This window comes from Oncorhynchus mykiss, chromosome 3 (genome assembly GCF_057628025.1).
Source record: "Oncorhynchus mykiss isolate SJ-2025 chromosome 3, ASM5762802v1, whole genome shotgun sequence".
In the NCBI taxonomy this organism is placed as follows: domain Eukaryota; kingdom Metazoa; phylum Chordata; class Actinopteri; order Salmoniformes; family Salmonidae; genus Oncorhynchus; species Oncorhynchus mykiss.
Genome location: NC_143024.1, coordinates 38,020,314 through 38,038,595, shown reverse-complemented (window position 1 = coordinate 38,038,595; position 18,282 = coordinate 38,020,314). Strand labels below are relative to the sequence as shown.

Here is an 18,282-nt window from a genome sequence, read left to right as displayed (position 1 = left end):
CCATCCCTAGATGGGAGGGCCTTGAGGGGGTTCTGAAGTGAGTCTGCAGGGAACCTGAGGCCTCTGGCTGCCTGCCTGCCTGTCCTAGAGAGGAGAGAGATAGAGAGCAGAGCACTGACCTGCAGCTGTCCCCGTCAGACTCCCTGCTGAGCAGACTCCTGAGGGACCAGCGTGAACGCCGGCCGGGAGACGAGCTACGTGACCAGGAGGTGCGAGACGGGGGTAGCAAGAGGTCCGAGGAAGGGCCCAGGACCGCGTCCTCCACGTGGGGTGGCAAGAGGGGTGAAGGGAGAAGTGAGTGGCTTCTTTGAGCAGCGCTCCCCTTCAACCTCCCCTCCTCCTCAGTGCCGTCCCACCGGGGTTTGAGTGACTCCTCTTGTTCTCCATCGCTCCTCTTCTTGGTCCAGGCTCTGCTCCGGTGAGGGCGGGAGCACCGGTGGCGGCGGGGAGGCCGGGGGCTGGGAGAGCGAGACCAGGCATCGGTGTCTGAGGACGGGGGGAGGATGTTCAGCGTGGGGATGGGGACGAGCTGCGTCATTGAGCCGCTGCTTTCTGGTCCGGTGGTGGCCAGCACTGACATGGTCATCACTCTCAGAGCTTCTTCAGACCAATTGTTTTACTTCAAAACACCCAGATGAATGATGCAGACACCAAGTCAGGATGTTGAGGAAGTCGGTCTGAGATCCGATCACAGCTTTTTGGTACAAATCAATTGTGGACTGGTCCTAGACCAGCTAGGCTAACATTTGTGAATGTACCTCATGTTTCCAGTGACATCCAGATGGTGCAGTATGAAAGATCCCATTATGGAAGGCAGGTTTTATTCTCCATGGTAATGTAGGGCATGACACTAGGTTACAGCCGTTTAGCTTCACCCGCTAATTTTAGTCAATAATGTTGCAGCCAGGGTGGGGCCTTCATTTAATTTAATACAATGCAGTCTTCTCTTTTCTAACTCTCCACCTCATGCTCTGTGCGTAGGGCTTCTTTGCATCTTTTTGTCAGTCTGTAGTTTTGTTCCTCACTTCCTCCTCTTTTTCTGAAACTCTCCCTCTGTCCGATGTCCCCGTCTCTCCTTCGATGCGCCTGCTCTCCCTTTTACCTTGAGCCAAGTTCACAGGGCGTGCAGTTTCACAGTTGAACTTGCAGTGAGAGAGATAACGATCTATGTCCGGCTGTAGCAGGGGGCTGAGAAGAGAGACTGTAGTATTGGCTAACAGTCTAATTCTCCCTTAATAAACAGAAAAAAACTAACATGGTAGAAAATCAGTTTTCTGGACAAAAGATGATCCCAGTTACTTTGATACATGTTGATGTCTATTTCTAATGGTTTTGTGATCTGACCTCAAATGGTATCAGGAAGTACAGCATGACACAGATGGCTTGTGAATTATTGATCATCAGAGAGACAGATCGATGGAAGTTATGTATTCCGTGTCCAATATCAGTGGTGTCTGATTGCTTTTGATGCATTGTTTGGTTGGAAATGCTGTTAGACAGATTTTGCAGGTTTGCTCCCTTCTGGTATTAAGTCAGTAAAAGTGATTATAGCGCGCACTTGGGAGTCAAATGGAGAAATTATTGCTATTCAAGCACTTTTTAAAAACAAAAAACATATACAATGCGTACAACAATCCTTTATCCCATCTCCAAGATCAGCTCAAACACCCCAACATGTCAACATCTCCCCTCCTTCAAATCTCAAGGTCCAGCTCAACCACATGAACATCCCCTCTTTTCATTCTTAAAGCTGCAATATGTAACTTTTTGGGCGACCAGACAAAAATCACATAGGATGTCTAAGAAACGGTAGATCTGTTCTGTGTGTGCTATTTCTATGCTTCCCGTTTTACTTTCGGTTTTGTATACCAGCTTCAAAACAGCTGAAAATACAACATTTTTGATAATGGAAAAAAAATATTTCACAGAGGTTTAGATGGTACAATGATTCTCTACACTATAAATTGCTTGTTTTGTCACAAACTGAAATGAGACAACCTGGAAATGGTGGAGCGATTTTAATCGACATAGCCAAATCAACTATCTCAGCCAGTCAGTCATGGCCAGCACGGATGATGCCGAACATACATTATATTGTCAGACATACATAATATATAATATATATATATATATATATATATATATATATATATATACATAATATATATATATAATATATATATATATATATATATATATATAATATATATACATAATATATATATATAATATATATATATATATATATATATATACATAATATATATATATAATATATATATATATATATATACATAATATATATATATATATATATATATATATATATATATATATATATATGTGTGTGTGTGTGTGTGTGTGTGTAATATATATATATATAGCTGCTTTTGACCAATTCAATGCAGGCACCTGTTGAAGTCAAGGCCCAAGCCCCACAGTGTATTTGCTCATCTGTTTGCGCAAGATAAATCTTGGCATGCTCTTGTTTGCTCAGAGTAATCAATGGTAATACTCGTGTGACCCTCTCCATCTTTACTTCATACACAGCCATATCTTGTAAACTAGCAATAAACACACCAGAGATTCAGGTGGGCATTAAATAATCAACAGAAAGGACTTCCCCAAATCATGCTTCCGTAGGTGCAATACTAACGTGGCTCCAGTCTTAAAAGTCACGATGACACAAATTCATGGATAAAATAGGATCGTGGCATTGATGACAACAATTCTGTTCAGGCAGGGCCAAGAAGTTACTGGGTAACAGTTGGGCTGCTAATATTCACAACTTCAAACGGGTTTCAATACAGTAACGGTATCCAGTCTGTATTCAATACAGTCTGTCTAGTTAGCTAACTAGTCTTTGGTCGGTACAATAAAAATGCATTAGTATTGTAACTAGTTAGCTAAAATTAGCCTAGCTAACTGGCTTGCCAAGCTTTCATTATCTTCAGAGCCTCTGAGGAAGTTGCTAACAACGTGCTTCTATATTTGATTTGCTTGTTGTTTGGGGGTTTCGGCATCTGCTGATGCAAAAAGGGCTTTGTAAATACATTTGATTGATTGCACAACACCAATTTTAAACGGTTAACGGTTGCATTCAGTCCTACCTCCCATTTGATGAATTTCCCCCATTTCGATTATCTTGCTCGGCTTCGAAGACAAGCCGAGTGACAGTGCGAGGAGCGATATTAAAATCCACTTTTTCACAGGATCCCATTAGCAGCATCCCTTTGAGAAGTAAAACCCTCCACTCCTGCTGCCAACACAGCAGGCAGCTCGCCGACGGAGACCTGACTGACAAGATAGCTAACGTTAGTTAGCTAACCAAACTTCCTGGCTAAATATGCACGTAGCTAGCTACTGGTGGAACATAGAAGCAGTCAGTGTATTGTTTATTCTGACATTTGCCTAGTTGAAGCTAGCTAACAACAACAACACCCTTAACTAGTTATACTAACGCCGTCGCAAGCCAGCTAGCTAGCTAAACACCGGGTAACGCGGTTCGTTGTCTGCTAGCTGATGGTCTGACGTTAACTGGCTTGCTAACGCTACCTACATTGCTTTCTGGTATTTCTTGTGCTTTTATCTTGTTGGCTTAAACATCGATAATGAGTCTTATATGGGAAACTTTAATGTTTCCCATTTTTGTGTCAAGCACTTAAGTTGTTGGCTAAATAACTTCTGCAAGACAGAAATCGATCGAACCCGAAAAACGGAATCTCAACAGAGCCAAACAAAAACTTTGAAGAGGGGGGCATCAACAGTCATATATATATATATATTGGTATATTTCCTGACTACTTCTAAAATGTAACATTATGTTCCGAAGCAACACAAATATCTAACTGTGGGTTGATGTTTCTCTAAATGCTTTAAAATATTGCTAAATTGCTAAAACTGTTACATAATACCTTTTAATTATAACCCAAACCTCAAAACTTGTGGTACAGTCTGGTTATAAGAACGCTGGAGGACAAATAACGGGTTCTCATGATGATGGGAAGCACTTTAAGCGAATCAGACGAAGCTATATCCTAGTAGGGAGGGTTTAAAACTGTGAAACTTTATTCAGCCACAGGTGACTGAATCAACACAATCTCAACGATCAACTCTAGAATACAAATTGCATTGGAAGCGCCCACAACAATCTGTCAATCTGTAATGCCTCTCAATTAATGACTTAATACCATGGGAGCTGTTTAAACCAAGTCCAATAATGCATATAGAAATGTATTGAAGGGCAGGAATAGACTTGTTGCGCCCTCTTGTGATTCAAATATGTGCAGTCACAATAATGTTATGCAAAATGACTTCACACAGGAAAAGTACAACTAAATACACAAATATTTAAATGACTATGAAACAACCTTGGTATTATGGATTAATATATGTTTATTAGTCCGGATCTCACCTTTATGAGGTAGGTCACACTGGCCCACCATTGCTGCAACGATTGCGTGTGTATGCTGCTATCGGCTAGTCTCTCTGGGCTGTAATTGATTAATTTCGGGCGGAGCTAAGAGATACTTTATCCATATAGTCGAATACTTCGCGGCTGCAGGCGCCTGGGCGAAGGACAGGTTACCTTGTTCTGGAAGAAGACTGAAAGCAAGAAGGGGATATTGACAAGGAACAAGAGCATTTGGTTGCACCACTTGGACATTAAATCAGAGAGACAACAGACACAATACAGTTCCCTATATTTATACTAATAATACATAATAATAATAACAATAATAATTAATAATAATAATTTTAGTAGCCGAAAAATATGTATGATATAAAGGTATAATATTTAGTTTACTATGAAAGAGGGGCAGGGACATGGACAGTGTTCATACACGTGACAATATTTATTTACACAAGTAAATTCAATATGCTCTCTCCGCTCACCCTCGTTTCTGTGTAGGCCTATATTGTATAAGTACATGTGTAACTAGGCTATAACGTGACAAATAAGTAATGCTGTTACCTCAAAAACTTGTGATAAACGTTTTTGAAGAAATAGACTGCTCAGTCTACAGTTTGTCTACATCATGATTGATACTTGCGGGACAGGTGGGCTACAGGGCTATATGTAAAATGCATAGAAAGATCAAATCAATAGTCTAATCAATAACATACGTTGGTATGTTTGTTTGTTACATTTAATAAGATATATAAAACAAATTAAACAAATGTATCACACTATTTATTATATGTCCATACCTGAATAATGTTGCTGGTAAAAGCTGCTCCTCTCACAGGTGTTTATTAGTTTCACTCAAGCTTCAGTTTATCAGCCTATTTCACAAGACAATTATCCCGGAGAATAGCCAATACTGGTCGCAATTACTTATCATTTTCAGAATTGCCTCTTTGGTTTACAGTTTTGCGCTTCATGGTAATTACATCCCATTATAAACACTTGGACAGCTCCAGTTCCATGGTGCCAACGACTCAACGAGAATCTGAGTTTATGTATGCCTGCGCCAACCACTTCACGTCACAGAGAGATGTGTTGCTGAACGCTTCCCTTCGCAGAATGGGGAGCTAGAAACCCGATCTGGGCTAAAAATAAAAAACACCAGCATGTGTGGTTTGGAATAAATAGAGGGGAGGTGTGTGTGTCCTATGCAGGAGTGGTGAAAGCAACATAACAAATGGACCCCCCCTCCCTCTAAATCAACAGGCATCAGTTTCATACACAACTGTAACTGTGTTTATCATGAGTCAATATTTGTGTTAAAGCTTTAAAGTTGTCAACCCTCAAGGCCTAAGTATATATGTGTGTGTGTGTGTGTGTGTGTGTGTGTGTGTGTGTGTGTGTGTGTGTGTGTGTGTGTGTGTGTGTGTGTGTGATTACATCAAATGAGAATGTCCTAGACATACAAACAAGACCTAGACATTCCCTGACAGAGATTAATTGCATCTCTTGTTATTGCGCATACAGTGCCTTGCGAAAGTATTCGGCCCCCTTGAACTTTGCGACCTTTTGCCACATTTCAGGCTTCAAACATAAAGATATAAATCTGTATTTTTTTGTGAAGAATCAACAACAAGTGGGACACAATCATGAAGTGGAAAGACATTTATTGGATATTTCAAACTTTTTTAACAAATCAAAAACTGAAAAATTGGGCGTGCAAAATTATTCAGCCCCTTTACTTTCAGTGCAGCAAACTCTCTCCAGAAGTTCAGTGAGGATCTCTGAATGATCCAATGTTGACCTAAATGACTAATGATGATAAATACAATCCACCTGTGTGTAATCAAGTCTCCGTATAAATGCACCTGCACTGTGATAGTCTCAGAGGTCCGTTAAAAGCGCAGAGAGCATCATGAAGAACAAGGAACACACCAGGCAGGTCCGAGATACTGTTGTGAAGAAGTTTAAAGCCGGATTTGGATACAAAAAGATTTCCCAAGCTTTAAACATCCCAAGGAGCACTGTGCAAGCGATAATATTGAAATGGAAGGAGTATCAGACCACTGCAAATCTACCAAGACCTGGCCGTCCCTCTAAACTTTCAGCTCATACAAGGAGAAGACTGATCAGAGATGCAGCCAAGAGGCCCATGATCACTCTGGATGAACTGCAGAGATCTACAGCTGAGGTGAGAGACTCTGTCCATAGGACAACAATCAGTCGTATATTGCACAAATCTGGCCTTTATGGAAGAGTGGCAAGAAGAAAGCCATTTCTTAAAGATATCCATAAAAAGTGTTGTTTAAAGTTTGCCACAAGCCACCTGGGAGACACACCAAACATGTGGAAGAAGGTGCTCTGGTCAGATGAAACCAAAATTGAACTTTTTGGCAACAATGCAAAACGTTATGTTTGGCGTAAAAGCAACACAGCTCATCACCCTGAACACACCATCCCCACTGTCAAACATGGTGGTGGCAGCATCTTGGTTTGGGCCTGCTTTTCTTCAGCAGGGACAGGGAAGATGGTTAAAATTGATGGGAAGATGGATGGAGCCAAATACAGGACCATTCTGGAAGAAAACCTGATGGAGTCTGCAAAAGACCTGAGACTGGGACGGAGATTTGTCTTCCAACAAGACAATGATCCAAAACATAAAGCAAAATCTACAATGGAATGGTTCAACAATAAACATATCCAGGTGTTAGAATGGCCAAGTCAAAGTCCAGACCTGAATCCAATCGAATATCTGTGGAAAGAACTGAAAACTGCTGTTCACAAATGCTCTCCATCCAACCTCACTGAGCTCGAGCTGTTTTGCAAGGAGGAATGGGAAAATATTTCAGTCTCTCAATGTGCAAAACTGATAGAGACATACCCCAAGCGACTTACAGCTGTAATCGCAGCAAAAGGTGGCGCTACAGGGTATTAACTTAAGGGGGCTGAATAATTTTGCACGCCCAATTTTTCAGTTTTTGATTTGTTAAAAAAGTTTGAAATATCCAATAAATGTCGTTCCACTTCATGATTGTGTCCCACTTGTTGTTGATTCTTCACAAAAAAATACAGTTTTATATCTTTATGTTTGAAGCCTGAAATGTGGCAAAAGGTCGCAAAGTTCAAGGGGGCCGAATACTTTCGCAAGGCACTGTATCAAATTACTGTACATCAGTAGAGCACATTTCATCAACCGGCTGAGATTTCACCACATAACAAATACATTTGAAAACATGTGAGGTAGATATGTGTACATACAGACAAGGTAAAGAGGTGATGAACGGCGTGTTATTAGATCCTCGTAGGCTATCTGTTCCTTGTGTCTTTTTGTCATTACGTTGTCCTTCAGTCATCTGTTTTGTTGACCTTGCCTTCTATTGCAATAGCCTTGTGTTTCCAAGTAATTTGGCATTGAATGAGCTTCAGAATCCTGATAAAAGATATCTGAGGACATCTGATACATCTTGTTGATGCATCAGACTGACAGTTGAAAATAAGTTAGCTTTGCCAAGGGAGTTATTAGAAATAGAATAGAATACAATAGAATATAATAACTTCATTTTCCATCCCACTTCTGACACGAATAGGAAAGGCCAACAATGACAAATACATTAATGGATTGTTTGATATACTGGAACATTATAGAGTTGTGCATCATGTGTGTCCTATGAGCAAACTATACACAGACACACATTTGAATACACATACGAATGTCTGTATCTTGCCTCATTTGCTTAACAAATTTGATATTATTTCACATTTCCTGGTCAGTGATATTAAACTGAAAACGTATTTATTTTTTTCTCTACATTTAGAGTGTGGACAACATGTTTATCAAAATAATCATCCTTCATAACCAAACTGTTAATTGGACAATGTGCATTACAACTGCAATGGTATTATTGCCGATAGGGTCCATCTATTATCAGAGATTAAAACCATCATTGACAGACCATTCAATCAAAACGTTAGGCCACTGAAAGAATCCAAACAAATAAAAATGTAATTGATGGATAAAATAAGAATCGTTTGCTCGTTAAATACCTCATAAGGATCAAACCCTTTTTTTCAATTTTCGCACAAAATAGCATACCCAAATCTAACTGCCTATAGCTCGGGACCTGAAGCAAGGATATGCAAATTCTTGATACGATTTGAAAGGGAACAATTTGAAGTTTGTGGGAATGTGAAATTAATTTAGGAGAATATAAAACATTAAGTAGAAGATAATACCAAGAAAAAAACATGTATTTTTGTACCATCATCTTTGAAATTAATTTAAGCTTCCTGCCAATATCAGATATGTCTATGTCCTGGGAAATGTTTTTGTTACTTACCTTACATCATGTTAATCACATTAGCCTACCTTAGCATTAAAACAAAGCTTAAATGGTGCGTGCAAAAAAACAGCACCATATGGTAATCAGTTGGGTATGATTTGCATTAAAAGGTTTGGATGGCTTAGCTATCATGCAATAGTACAGTTGTGGCCAACAGTTTTGAGAATGACACAAATATGCATTTTCACAAAGTCTGCTGCCTCAGTTTGTATGATGGTAATTTGCATATACTCCAGAATGTTATGAAGAGTGATCAGATGAATTACAATTAATTGCAAAGTCCCTCTTTGCCATGCAAATGAACTGAATCCCCAAAAAACATTTCCACTGCATTTCAGCCCTGCCACAAAAGGACAAGCTGACATTATGTTTCTTTCGTTAACACAGGTGTGCGTGTTGACGAGGACAAGGCTGGAGATCACTCTGTCATGCTGATTGAGTTCGAATAACAGACTGGAAGCTTCAAAAGGAGGGTGGTGCTTCGAATCATTGTTCTTCCTCTGTCAACCATGGTTACCTGCACGGAAACACGTGCCGTCATCATTGCTTTGCACAAAAAGGGCTTCACAGGCAAGGATATTGCTGCCAGTAAGATTGCACCTAAATCAACCATTTATTGGATCATCAAGAACTTCAAAGAGAGCGGTTCAATTGTTGTGAAGATGGTTTCAGGGCGCCCAACAAAGTCCAGCAAGCACCAGGACAGTCTCCTAAAGTTGATTCAGCTGCGGGATCTGGGCACCACCAGTACAGAGATTGCTCAGGAATGGCAGCAGGCATGTGTGAGTGCATCTGCACACACAGTGAGGCGAATACTTTTGGAGGATGGCCTGGTGTCAAGAAGAGCAGCAAAGAAGCCACTTCTCTCCAGGTAAAACATCAGGGACAGACTGATATTCTGCAAAAGATACCGGAATTGGACTGCTGAGGACTGGGGTGAAGTCTATTTCTCTGATGAATCCCCTTTCTGATTGTTTGGGGCATCCGGAAAAAAATCTTGTCCGGAGAAGTCAAGGTGAGCTCTACCATCAGACCTGTGCCATGCCAACAGTAAAGCATCCTGAGACCATTCATGTGTGGGTTTGCTTCTCAGCCAAGGGAGTGGGCTCACTCACAATTTTGCCTAAGAACAGAGCCATGAATTAAGAATGGTACCAACACATCCTCCGAGAGCAACTTCTCCCAACCATCCAGGAACAGTTTGGTGACGAACAATGCCTTTTCCAGCACATTGCCATAAGGCAAATGTGATAACTAAGTGGCTCGGGGAACAAAACATTAATATTTTGGGTTCATGGCCAGGAAACTCCCCAGACCTTAATCCCATTGAGAACTTGTGGTCAATCCTCAAGAGGCGGGTGGGCAAACAAAAACCCACAAATTCTGACAAACTCCAAGCATTGATTATGCAAGAATGGGCTGCCATCAGTCAGGATGTGGCCCAGAAGTTAATTGACAGCATGCCAAGGCGGATTGCAGAGGTCTTGAAAAATAAGGGTCAACACTGCAAATATGGACTCTTTGCATCAACGTCATGTAATTGTCAATAAAATCCTTTGACACTTATGAAATGCTTGTAATTATACTTCAGTATTCCATAGTAACATCTGACCAAAAACGTCTAAAGACACTGAAGCAGCAAACTTTGTGAAAGTGCATATTTGTGTCATTCTCAAAACTTTTGGCCATGACTGTACAATGATTTCAACTTCCTATCTTTCGCCTTGGTGCGCTAAAACTGTTGGACATTCAAGACAGGCATGAATTCACACGGTCTAAAAATAGCATTGTAAATACAAACTCATACTGTGTAGACTAGAGTGTAGGCTGAAAACTGCATCGATAGCTTCTGTATGTATTTTTATTATTTGGGTAGTTTGAAGCAAATGAATAGGTAATGGACACCGATTAATTGATAGAGATCATACGTAACCTTCATTCCGTTTTTATCTGAACAGTTATCAATTGGAAATGTCAAACCAACTCTGATTAAGCAGAGATCAGAACTTGCCAGAAGAAGGTCGAAAAAGTCTTGATTAACAATGGCGAAGTTAACAACATAGCAACCTATTGGAAATTAGTTCACTCCGTTTCATGTCAGAAGAAACTCGTGGGGAGTAAAGCAAGAAAATAAAAAAAGGTGCATTTTGTTCTATTAATTTGCTGGAAAGAGTTCTAGAAGAAAAATGATAAAGCAGTTATAGACACTCCTGGTCTTTGTGGTAAGTTTTCCCTTAAAACATTTGAGACCAAAAAGATAACAGATCAGCCTGCATAACATATTATAAGGTTATGGCCTAATGCAAAAGTCAAGTATGTACTGTTGTTATAATATGATATGTAGCCTGCAAAAATTGCAATATTAGCTTGGTTGTTATATTATACATGATGACAATTATCAATTCAATGTATTGTTCCTGATCATGTTAGTGTTGTAGTAATTTATAACCCCATTGATATTGGGCGAGGACTTTGTATTCATGTCAAACTGCTGTCTAATTCCTTGCTCTTCTCTCTTCTGACCCCAACTCCAGCTCCTCTTACTCTGCCTCTGGCACCATGATCCCCTGGTTACCCGAGTGCTACATTGTCATGGGGGCTATGCCGAGGTGGACTCCATGACAGAGGCGGTGGCCGGGGAGAGCTTCCTCATGGACTTCATCTCCTGTAAGAGGAGAGAGGAGGTCCAGGCCCATACCACGGTTGACTGGTACTTCAGAGCCACAGGAGAGGAGGAGTACATCCGCATAAGTAGGCCTACTACATAGTACTAGCTGTACTATATATTGTATATTATTTAGTGTGTATTATGTAAGTGTATAATGTTTTTGTAAAGTGTAATGAGACTATCTCAAGGCCATCAGACAGGCCTTGAGATAGAAGCTGTTTTTCAGTCTCTCGGTCCCTGCTTTGATGCACCTGTACTGACCTCGCCTTCTGGATGATATCGGGGTAAACAGGCAGTGGCTCGGGTGGTTGTTGTCCTTGAAGATCTTTTTGGCCTTCCTGTGACATCGGGTGGTGTAGGTGTCCTGGAGGGCAGGTAGTTTGCCCCCGGTGAAGCGTTGTGCAGACCTCACTACCCTCTGGAGAGCCTTACGGTTGTGGGCAGAGCAGTTGCCGTACCAGGCGGTGATACAGCCCGCCAGGATGCTCTCGATTGTGCATCTGTAAAAGTTTGGTGTTTTTGGTGACAAGCCAAATTTCTTCAGCCTCCTGAGGGTGAATAGGTGTTGCTGCGCCTTCTTCACCACGCTGTCTGTGTGGGTGGACCATTTCAGTTTGTCCGTGATGTGTACGCCGAGGTACTTAAAACTTTCCACCTTCTCCACTACTGTTCCGTCAATGTGGATAGGGGGCTGCTCCCTCTGCTGTTTCCTGAAGTCCACGTTCATACCTTCCATTGGATAATGAATATATCACAGTGGAAAAGGAGGTGGAGCTTGCTTTTAAGTCAATCTCTCTTTAATGGTCTTTGTTGTGTATGTGACAAAGTCCTGAAGTTCTTCCCTTTAGTTTTTCAGTCAATCTGACCACACTGCATATTTAGACTCTTTTCCCTCTTAGTAAAAAAACTGTCTCTTATGTAACACACATTTATGTGACAATAGGATGAATCCCAAAATACTGTTAAATATCCACATTTCCTTTTCTTACTTACTCATCCCTACCAATTTAAAAATGAGGCCATTAACCAGCAACTTAAAATAATTCTGATTCACCTTGAACTCTACATGTGCTCTATAGAAATGAAATGAATGTATACAGTAAAGTACACATGATCTCTGCATAGCACTCCCTCTCCTCTTCCTATCCAATCGGTGGTGTCAGAGATCATGATGTACGTGCTGATCGTGGTGCTGCAGCTGTGGATGTTTGTGGTGCTGATCCACTGCTACAACAAGATCTGGGCTGAACACGAGGCGTGGGACGCCCGCAAAACCTTGAGGGCCCAAGAACTGGCCCTAATAAACGAGTGAGAGCCAGTCTTAACAATCTGCTAATGTATACTTCATACTGTGCAAATGTACACACCACAGAGATTGTATCATTTGTGAATTAAAGGTATTCTCCAGTCTACTCTATACCAGACACTAACTTCACTTTCTATGTCATTTTTCTCTCTCTCTTCATCCCTCTGTCTCTTTTACTTCCTGACCATTAACTCAGTCTATCTTTTGACATTTACAGACCTTTAGACTCAAAGGACAATTGTGATGGAGTGCTTCTGGAGTGACTTGTTACGGTGAGTTTGTTTTGAAATCCTCTCACATGATTGACAGTGTGATTTTATAGGCTTGATTGTACCGTAGATTTAACTGTAGACCGCTGACTGTAGAGAATAAGTTGAATTACTTTCACTATACTAAATTAGAACACATTTTACTGCAATCAAATGCTTTTTTGCATTGCTATTCTTAAAGCAGATGTTCGATCTTGATGTATTTTGTTTGTATCTAACAGGTAAACATCAAAGGTGGAGAACTCTGTCACAAGCAATTGTTACCACTACACTAGTAGTGTTACGGTGCGTGAATGAGGACCCAAAAGCGAATTAACGTAAACAGAGCTTCTTTAATAACAAAACAAAACGTAGGCTCAGATGGACCGGCAGGTTCCGACAGGACAGGACAAGGTTGCAGCAAACATGACGATAGTCTGGTTCAGGCATGAACAACACAAACAAGAATCCGACAAAGACAGGAGCAGAAACAGAGAGAGATATAGAGGACTAATCAGAGGGAAAAAGGGAACAGGTGGGAAAAGGGGTGACGAGGTAGTTAGGAGGAGACAAGGCACAGCTGGGGAAAAGAGGGGGAGAAAAGGTAACCTAACAACGACCAGCAGAGGGAGACAGGGTGAAGGGAAAGGACAGAAACAAGACACAACATGACAGTACATGACAGTACCCCCCCACTCACCGAGCGCCTCCTGGCGCACTCGAGGAGGAAACCTGGCGGCAACGGAGGAAATCATCGATCAGCGCACGGTCCAGCACGTCCCGAGAGGGAACCCAACTCCTCTCCTCAGGACCGTACCCCTCCCAATCTACTAGGTACTGATGACCACGGCCCCGAGGACGCATGTCCAAAATCCTACGGACCCTGTAGATGGGTGCGCCCTCGACAAGGATGGGGGGGGGGGGGGGAAGACGAGCGGGGGCGCGAAGAACGGGCTTGATACAGGAGACATGGAAGACCGGGTGGACGCGACGAAGGTATCGCGGAAGAAAAAGTCGAACTGCGACAGGATTAATGACCTGAGAAATACGGAACGGACCAATGAACCGCGGGGTCAACTTGCGAGAAGTGGTCTTAAGGGGAAGGTTCTGAGTGGAGAGCCAAACTCTCTGACCGCGACAATATCTAGGACTCTTAGTTCTACGCTTATTAGCAGCCCTCACAGTCTGCGCCCTATAACGGCAAAGTGCAGACCTGACCCTCTTCCAGGTGCGCTCGCAACGTTGGACAAAAGCCTGAGCGGAAGGGACGCTGGACTCGGCGAACTGAGATCAGAACAGCTCCCCTGGGCAGAATACGCCCACAACTCGCTTCCTTCGTCTGCGACCGGGCTATCTCCTTTTCAGAGTAGCCTCGGGTACCAGCCTCCGCTGTTCTCATCTCAGTTCGCCGAGTCCAGCGTCCCTTCCGCTCAGGCTTTTGTCCAACGTTGCGAGCGCACCTGGAAGAGGGTCAGGTCTGCACTTTGCCGTTATAGGGCGCAGACTGTGAGGGCTGCTAATAAGCGTAGAACTAAGAGTCCTAGATATTGTCGCGGTCAGAGAGTTTGGCTCTCCACTCAGAACCTTCCCCTTAAGACCACTTCTCGCAAGTTGACCCCGCGGTTCATTGGTCCGTTCCGGAGGCTCCGGCAGCGGCGCCGGACAGGCGGGAGGCTCCGGCCGCGGCGCCGGACAGGCGGGAGGCTCCGGCAGAGGCGCCGGACAGGCGGGAGGCTCCGGCAGAGGCGCCGGACAGGTGGGAGGCTCCGGCAGCGCTGGAGAGGAGGAAGCCCCTGTAAGGATGGGCCGGAGAGACAGCCTGGTACGGGGGGCTGCCACCGGAGGGCTGGTGCGTGGAGGTGGTGACGGATAGACCGGGCCGTGAAGGCGTACTGGAGATCTTGAGAGCAGGGCTGGCACCAACCGCCCTGGGGTCGGATTCTTCTGTTACGGTGCGTGAATGAGGACCCAAAAGCGAATTAACGTAAACAGAGCTTCTTTAATAACAAAACAAAACGTAGGCTCAGATGGACCGGCAGGTTCCGACAGGACAGGACAAGGTTGCAGCAAACATGACGATAGTCTGGTTCAGGCATGAACAACACAAACAAGAATCCGACAAAGACAGGAGCAGAAACAGAGAGAGATATAGAGGACTAATCAGAGGGAAAAAGGGAACAGGTGGGAAAAGGGGTGACGAGGTAGTTAGGAGGAGACAAGGCACAGCTGGGGAAAAGAGGGGGAGAAAAGGTAACCTAACAACGACCAGCAGAGGGAGACAGGGTGAAGGGAAAGGACAGAAACAAGACACAACATGACAGTACATGACAAGTAGGCTATTACATCATAGAAACATCATTTGAATGTCTTAGCATAGTGTGTAACACATGTGGTTTACAATGTACTTGATTTACTGTACGAGGTAGTTGCAGCTGGCATGAGTGGTGATTAGATTGACAGGTGGTGCCGAACAGCCTTAGTGTGTCAACTCAACAGAGAATGTCATCACGTGATGGATCAACAGTTCTGACAAAGCTCTGATTACAGATGGTTCCACCTAAGCTACATAGAACGCTTTGGCAGGAACAACCATGCATCTACATAGATAGATCTCATCTACGACCATGTTGTTAAAGTTTATTTTAATCGCTTTGGTGCTATTTTCACAACTCTTAATCCAAAACTCCAAGCTGGTCACACTTATAATGCAGCAAGTCTTTCATTCAAAACCTGTCATTATGCATTCATTTGGATTATAAACATATCTCACCACACAACCATTGACTCAAGTTTATTGTGAAATGTAATGAGAATTGGTTTGAATCACCAAAACACAACGATATCTTTTCAAATGAGTCATTTTAATTACTAGTTAATCCAATTGCAAACCATGCAAGATATGTGTTTCAAATCGCCCTTAGAAGTGCTGATTGCATCATAGATATACTGTCTGTAATCAAATGTAAGAAATTAAGTGAAAATAAAACAACGTTTAGCATGCATTCATTTGCATCAAGCCTGTCTTGAGCATTTGGCCATAAATTCTCATCCACAAGTGAATGTCATTGTTCATTCATTGCGGTAAAAATATTTTGGTAAGGCAAATCCAAGCTTGATATTGGTCTGCATTGATGGTGTCACATGCCTCATCCATGGCCAGAAGGAGGGTGGAACGCTCATGAGGAAAGTAATCGTACACCTTCTACCTCCCTGCTGAAAATAATTCCTCAATAGGGTTGAGAAAAAGAGAGTATGGGAGCAGGTATAGGGTCACAAATCATATTTTATTGGTCACATACACATGGTTAACAGATGTTAATGCGAATGTGGCGAAATACTTGTGCTTCTAGTTCCGACGGTGCAGTATTATCTAAAAAGAAATCTAACAACTACACAACATCTACCTAATACACACAAATCTAAGTAAAGGGATGGAATAGGAATATGTACGTATAAATTATATGGATGAGCGATGACCGAGCAGCAAGGGCAAGATGTAATAGATGTGTAGAATATGGTAAACTCACCAAAAAAAGAAATGTCCTCTCACTGTCAACTGCGTTTATTTTCAGCAAAATTAACATGTGTAAATATTTGTATGAACATAACAAGATTCAACAACTGAGACAAGTTCCACAGACATGTGACTAGCATGAATTGAATAAGGTGTCCCTGAACAAAGGGGGGTCAAAATGAAAAGTAACAGTCGGTATATGATGTGGCCACCAGCTGCATTAAGTACTGCAGTGCATTTCCTCCTCATGGACTGCACCAGATTTGCCCGTTCTTGCTGTGAGATGTTACCCCACTCTTCCACCAAGGCACCTGCAAGGTCCCGGACATTTCTGGGGGGAATGGCCCTAGCCCTCACCCTCTGATCCAACAGGTCCCAGACGTGCTCAATGTGATTGAGATCCGGGCTCTTCACTGGCCATGACAGAACACTGACATTCCTGTCTTGCAGGAAATCACACACAGAACAAGCAGTATGGTTGGTGGCATTGCCATGCTGGAGGGTCATGTCAGGATGAGCCTGCAGGAAGGATACCACATGAGGGACGAGGATGTCTTCCCTGTAACGTACAGTGTTGAGATTGCCTGCAATGACAACAAGCTCAGTCCGATGATGCTGTGACACACCACTACAGACCATGATGGACCCTCTACCTCCAAACCAATCCCGCTCCAGAGTACAGGCATCGGTCTAACGCTCATTCCTTCGACGATAAACGCGAATCTGACCATCACCCCTAGTGAGACAAAACCGTGACTCGTCAGTGAAGAACACTTTTTGCTAGTCCTGTCTGGTCCAGCAAAGTGGGTTTGTGCCCATAGGTGATGTTGTTGACGGTGATCTCTGGTGAGGACTTGCCTTACAACAGGCCTACAAGCCCTCAGTCCAGCCTCTCTCAACCTATTGCGGACAGTCTGAACACTGATGGAGGGATTGTGCGTTCCTGGTGTAACTCGGGCAGTTGTTGTTGCCATCCTGTACCTGTCCCACAGGTGTGATGTGCGGATGTACCAATCCTGTGCAGGTGTTGTTACACGTGGTATGCCACTGCGAGGACAATCAGCTGTCCGTCATGTCTCCCTGTAGCGCTGTCTTAGGCATCTCACAGGACGGGCATTGTAATTTATTGCTCTGGCCACATCTGCAGTCCTCATGCCTCCTTGCAGCATGCCTAAGGCACGTTCACGCAGATGAGCAGGGACCCTGGGCATCGTTCTTTTGGTGTTTTTCAGAGTCAGTAGAAAGGCCTCTTCAGTGTCTTAAGTTTTCATGACTGTGACCGTAATTGCCTACCATCTGTAAGCTGTTAGTGTCTTAACGACCATTCCACAGGTGCGTGTTCATTATTTGTTTATAGTTCATTGAACAAGCATGTGAAACAGTGCTTAAACCCTTTACAATGAAGATCTGTGAAGTTATTTAAATTTTTACGAATGATCTTTGAAAGACAGGGTCCTGAAAAGGGGACATTTATTTTTTTTGCTGAGTTTCTATACATATGAGATGAGTAATGCAAGATATGTACACATTATTAAAGTGGCATACGTTAAAGTGACTAGTGATCCGTTTATTAAAGTGGCCAATAATTCTGAGTCTGTATGTAGGCAGCAGCCTCTCTGTGTCAGGGATGGCTGTTTAACAGTTTGATGGCCTTGAGATGGAAGCTGTTTTTCAGTCTCGGTCCCAGCTTTGATGTACCTGTACTGACCTCACCTTCTGGACGGTAGCGGGGTGAACAGGCAGTGGCTCGGGTGGTTGTTGTCCCTGATGATCTTTTAGGCTTTCCTGTGACATCGGG

At 42.8% G+C, this 18,282-nt stretch overlaps 2 protein-coding genes across 4 annotated transcripts in view; one reads left to right on the top strand and one right to left on the bottom strand.

The window, feature by feature from the left end:
• Window positions 1-3,753, bottom strand: part of LOC110503999 (protein Aster-A) — a 34,592-nt gene extending 30,839 nt beyond the window's left edge. Inside the window, exon 1 of one of the 3 annotated variants that reach the window (XM_090229193.1) lies at window positions 3,111-3,753. In XM_090229193.1, the coding sequence (XP_090085319.1) occupies window positions 3,111-3,229 (119 nt within the window). In that variant the 5' untranslated portion in view covers window positions 3,230-3,753. Of the gene's footprint in view, window positions 1-119; window positions 1,716-3,110 lie in introns of those variants that run through there. The other 2 variants (XM_090229194.1, XM_036973605.2) reach the window with 2 other exon arrangements.
• A 6,763-nt stretch (window positions 3,754-10,516) lies between these two features.
• Window positions 10,517-13,767, top strand: LOC110516273 (uncharacterized). The gene is made up of 5 exons (XM_021594792.3): window positions 10,517-10,970; window positions 11,283-11,499; window positions 12,580-12,724; window positions 12,940-12,994; window positions 13,213-13,767. Exons 2-4 carry the CDS (start codon window positions 11,367-11,369, stop codon window positions 12,983-12,985), a joined length of 324 nt encoding a protein of 107 aa, XP_021450467.2. The 5' UTR covers window positions 10,517-10,970; window positions 11,283-11,366; the 3' UTR covers window positions 12,986-12,994; window positions 13,213-13,767.
• Window positions 13,768-18,282: the final 4,515 nt, after the last annotated feature.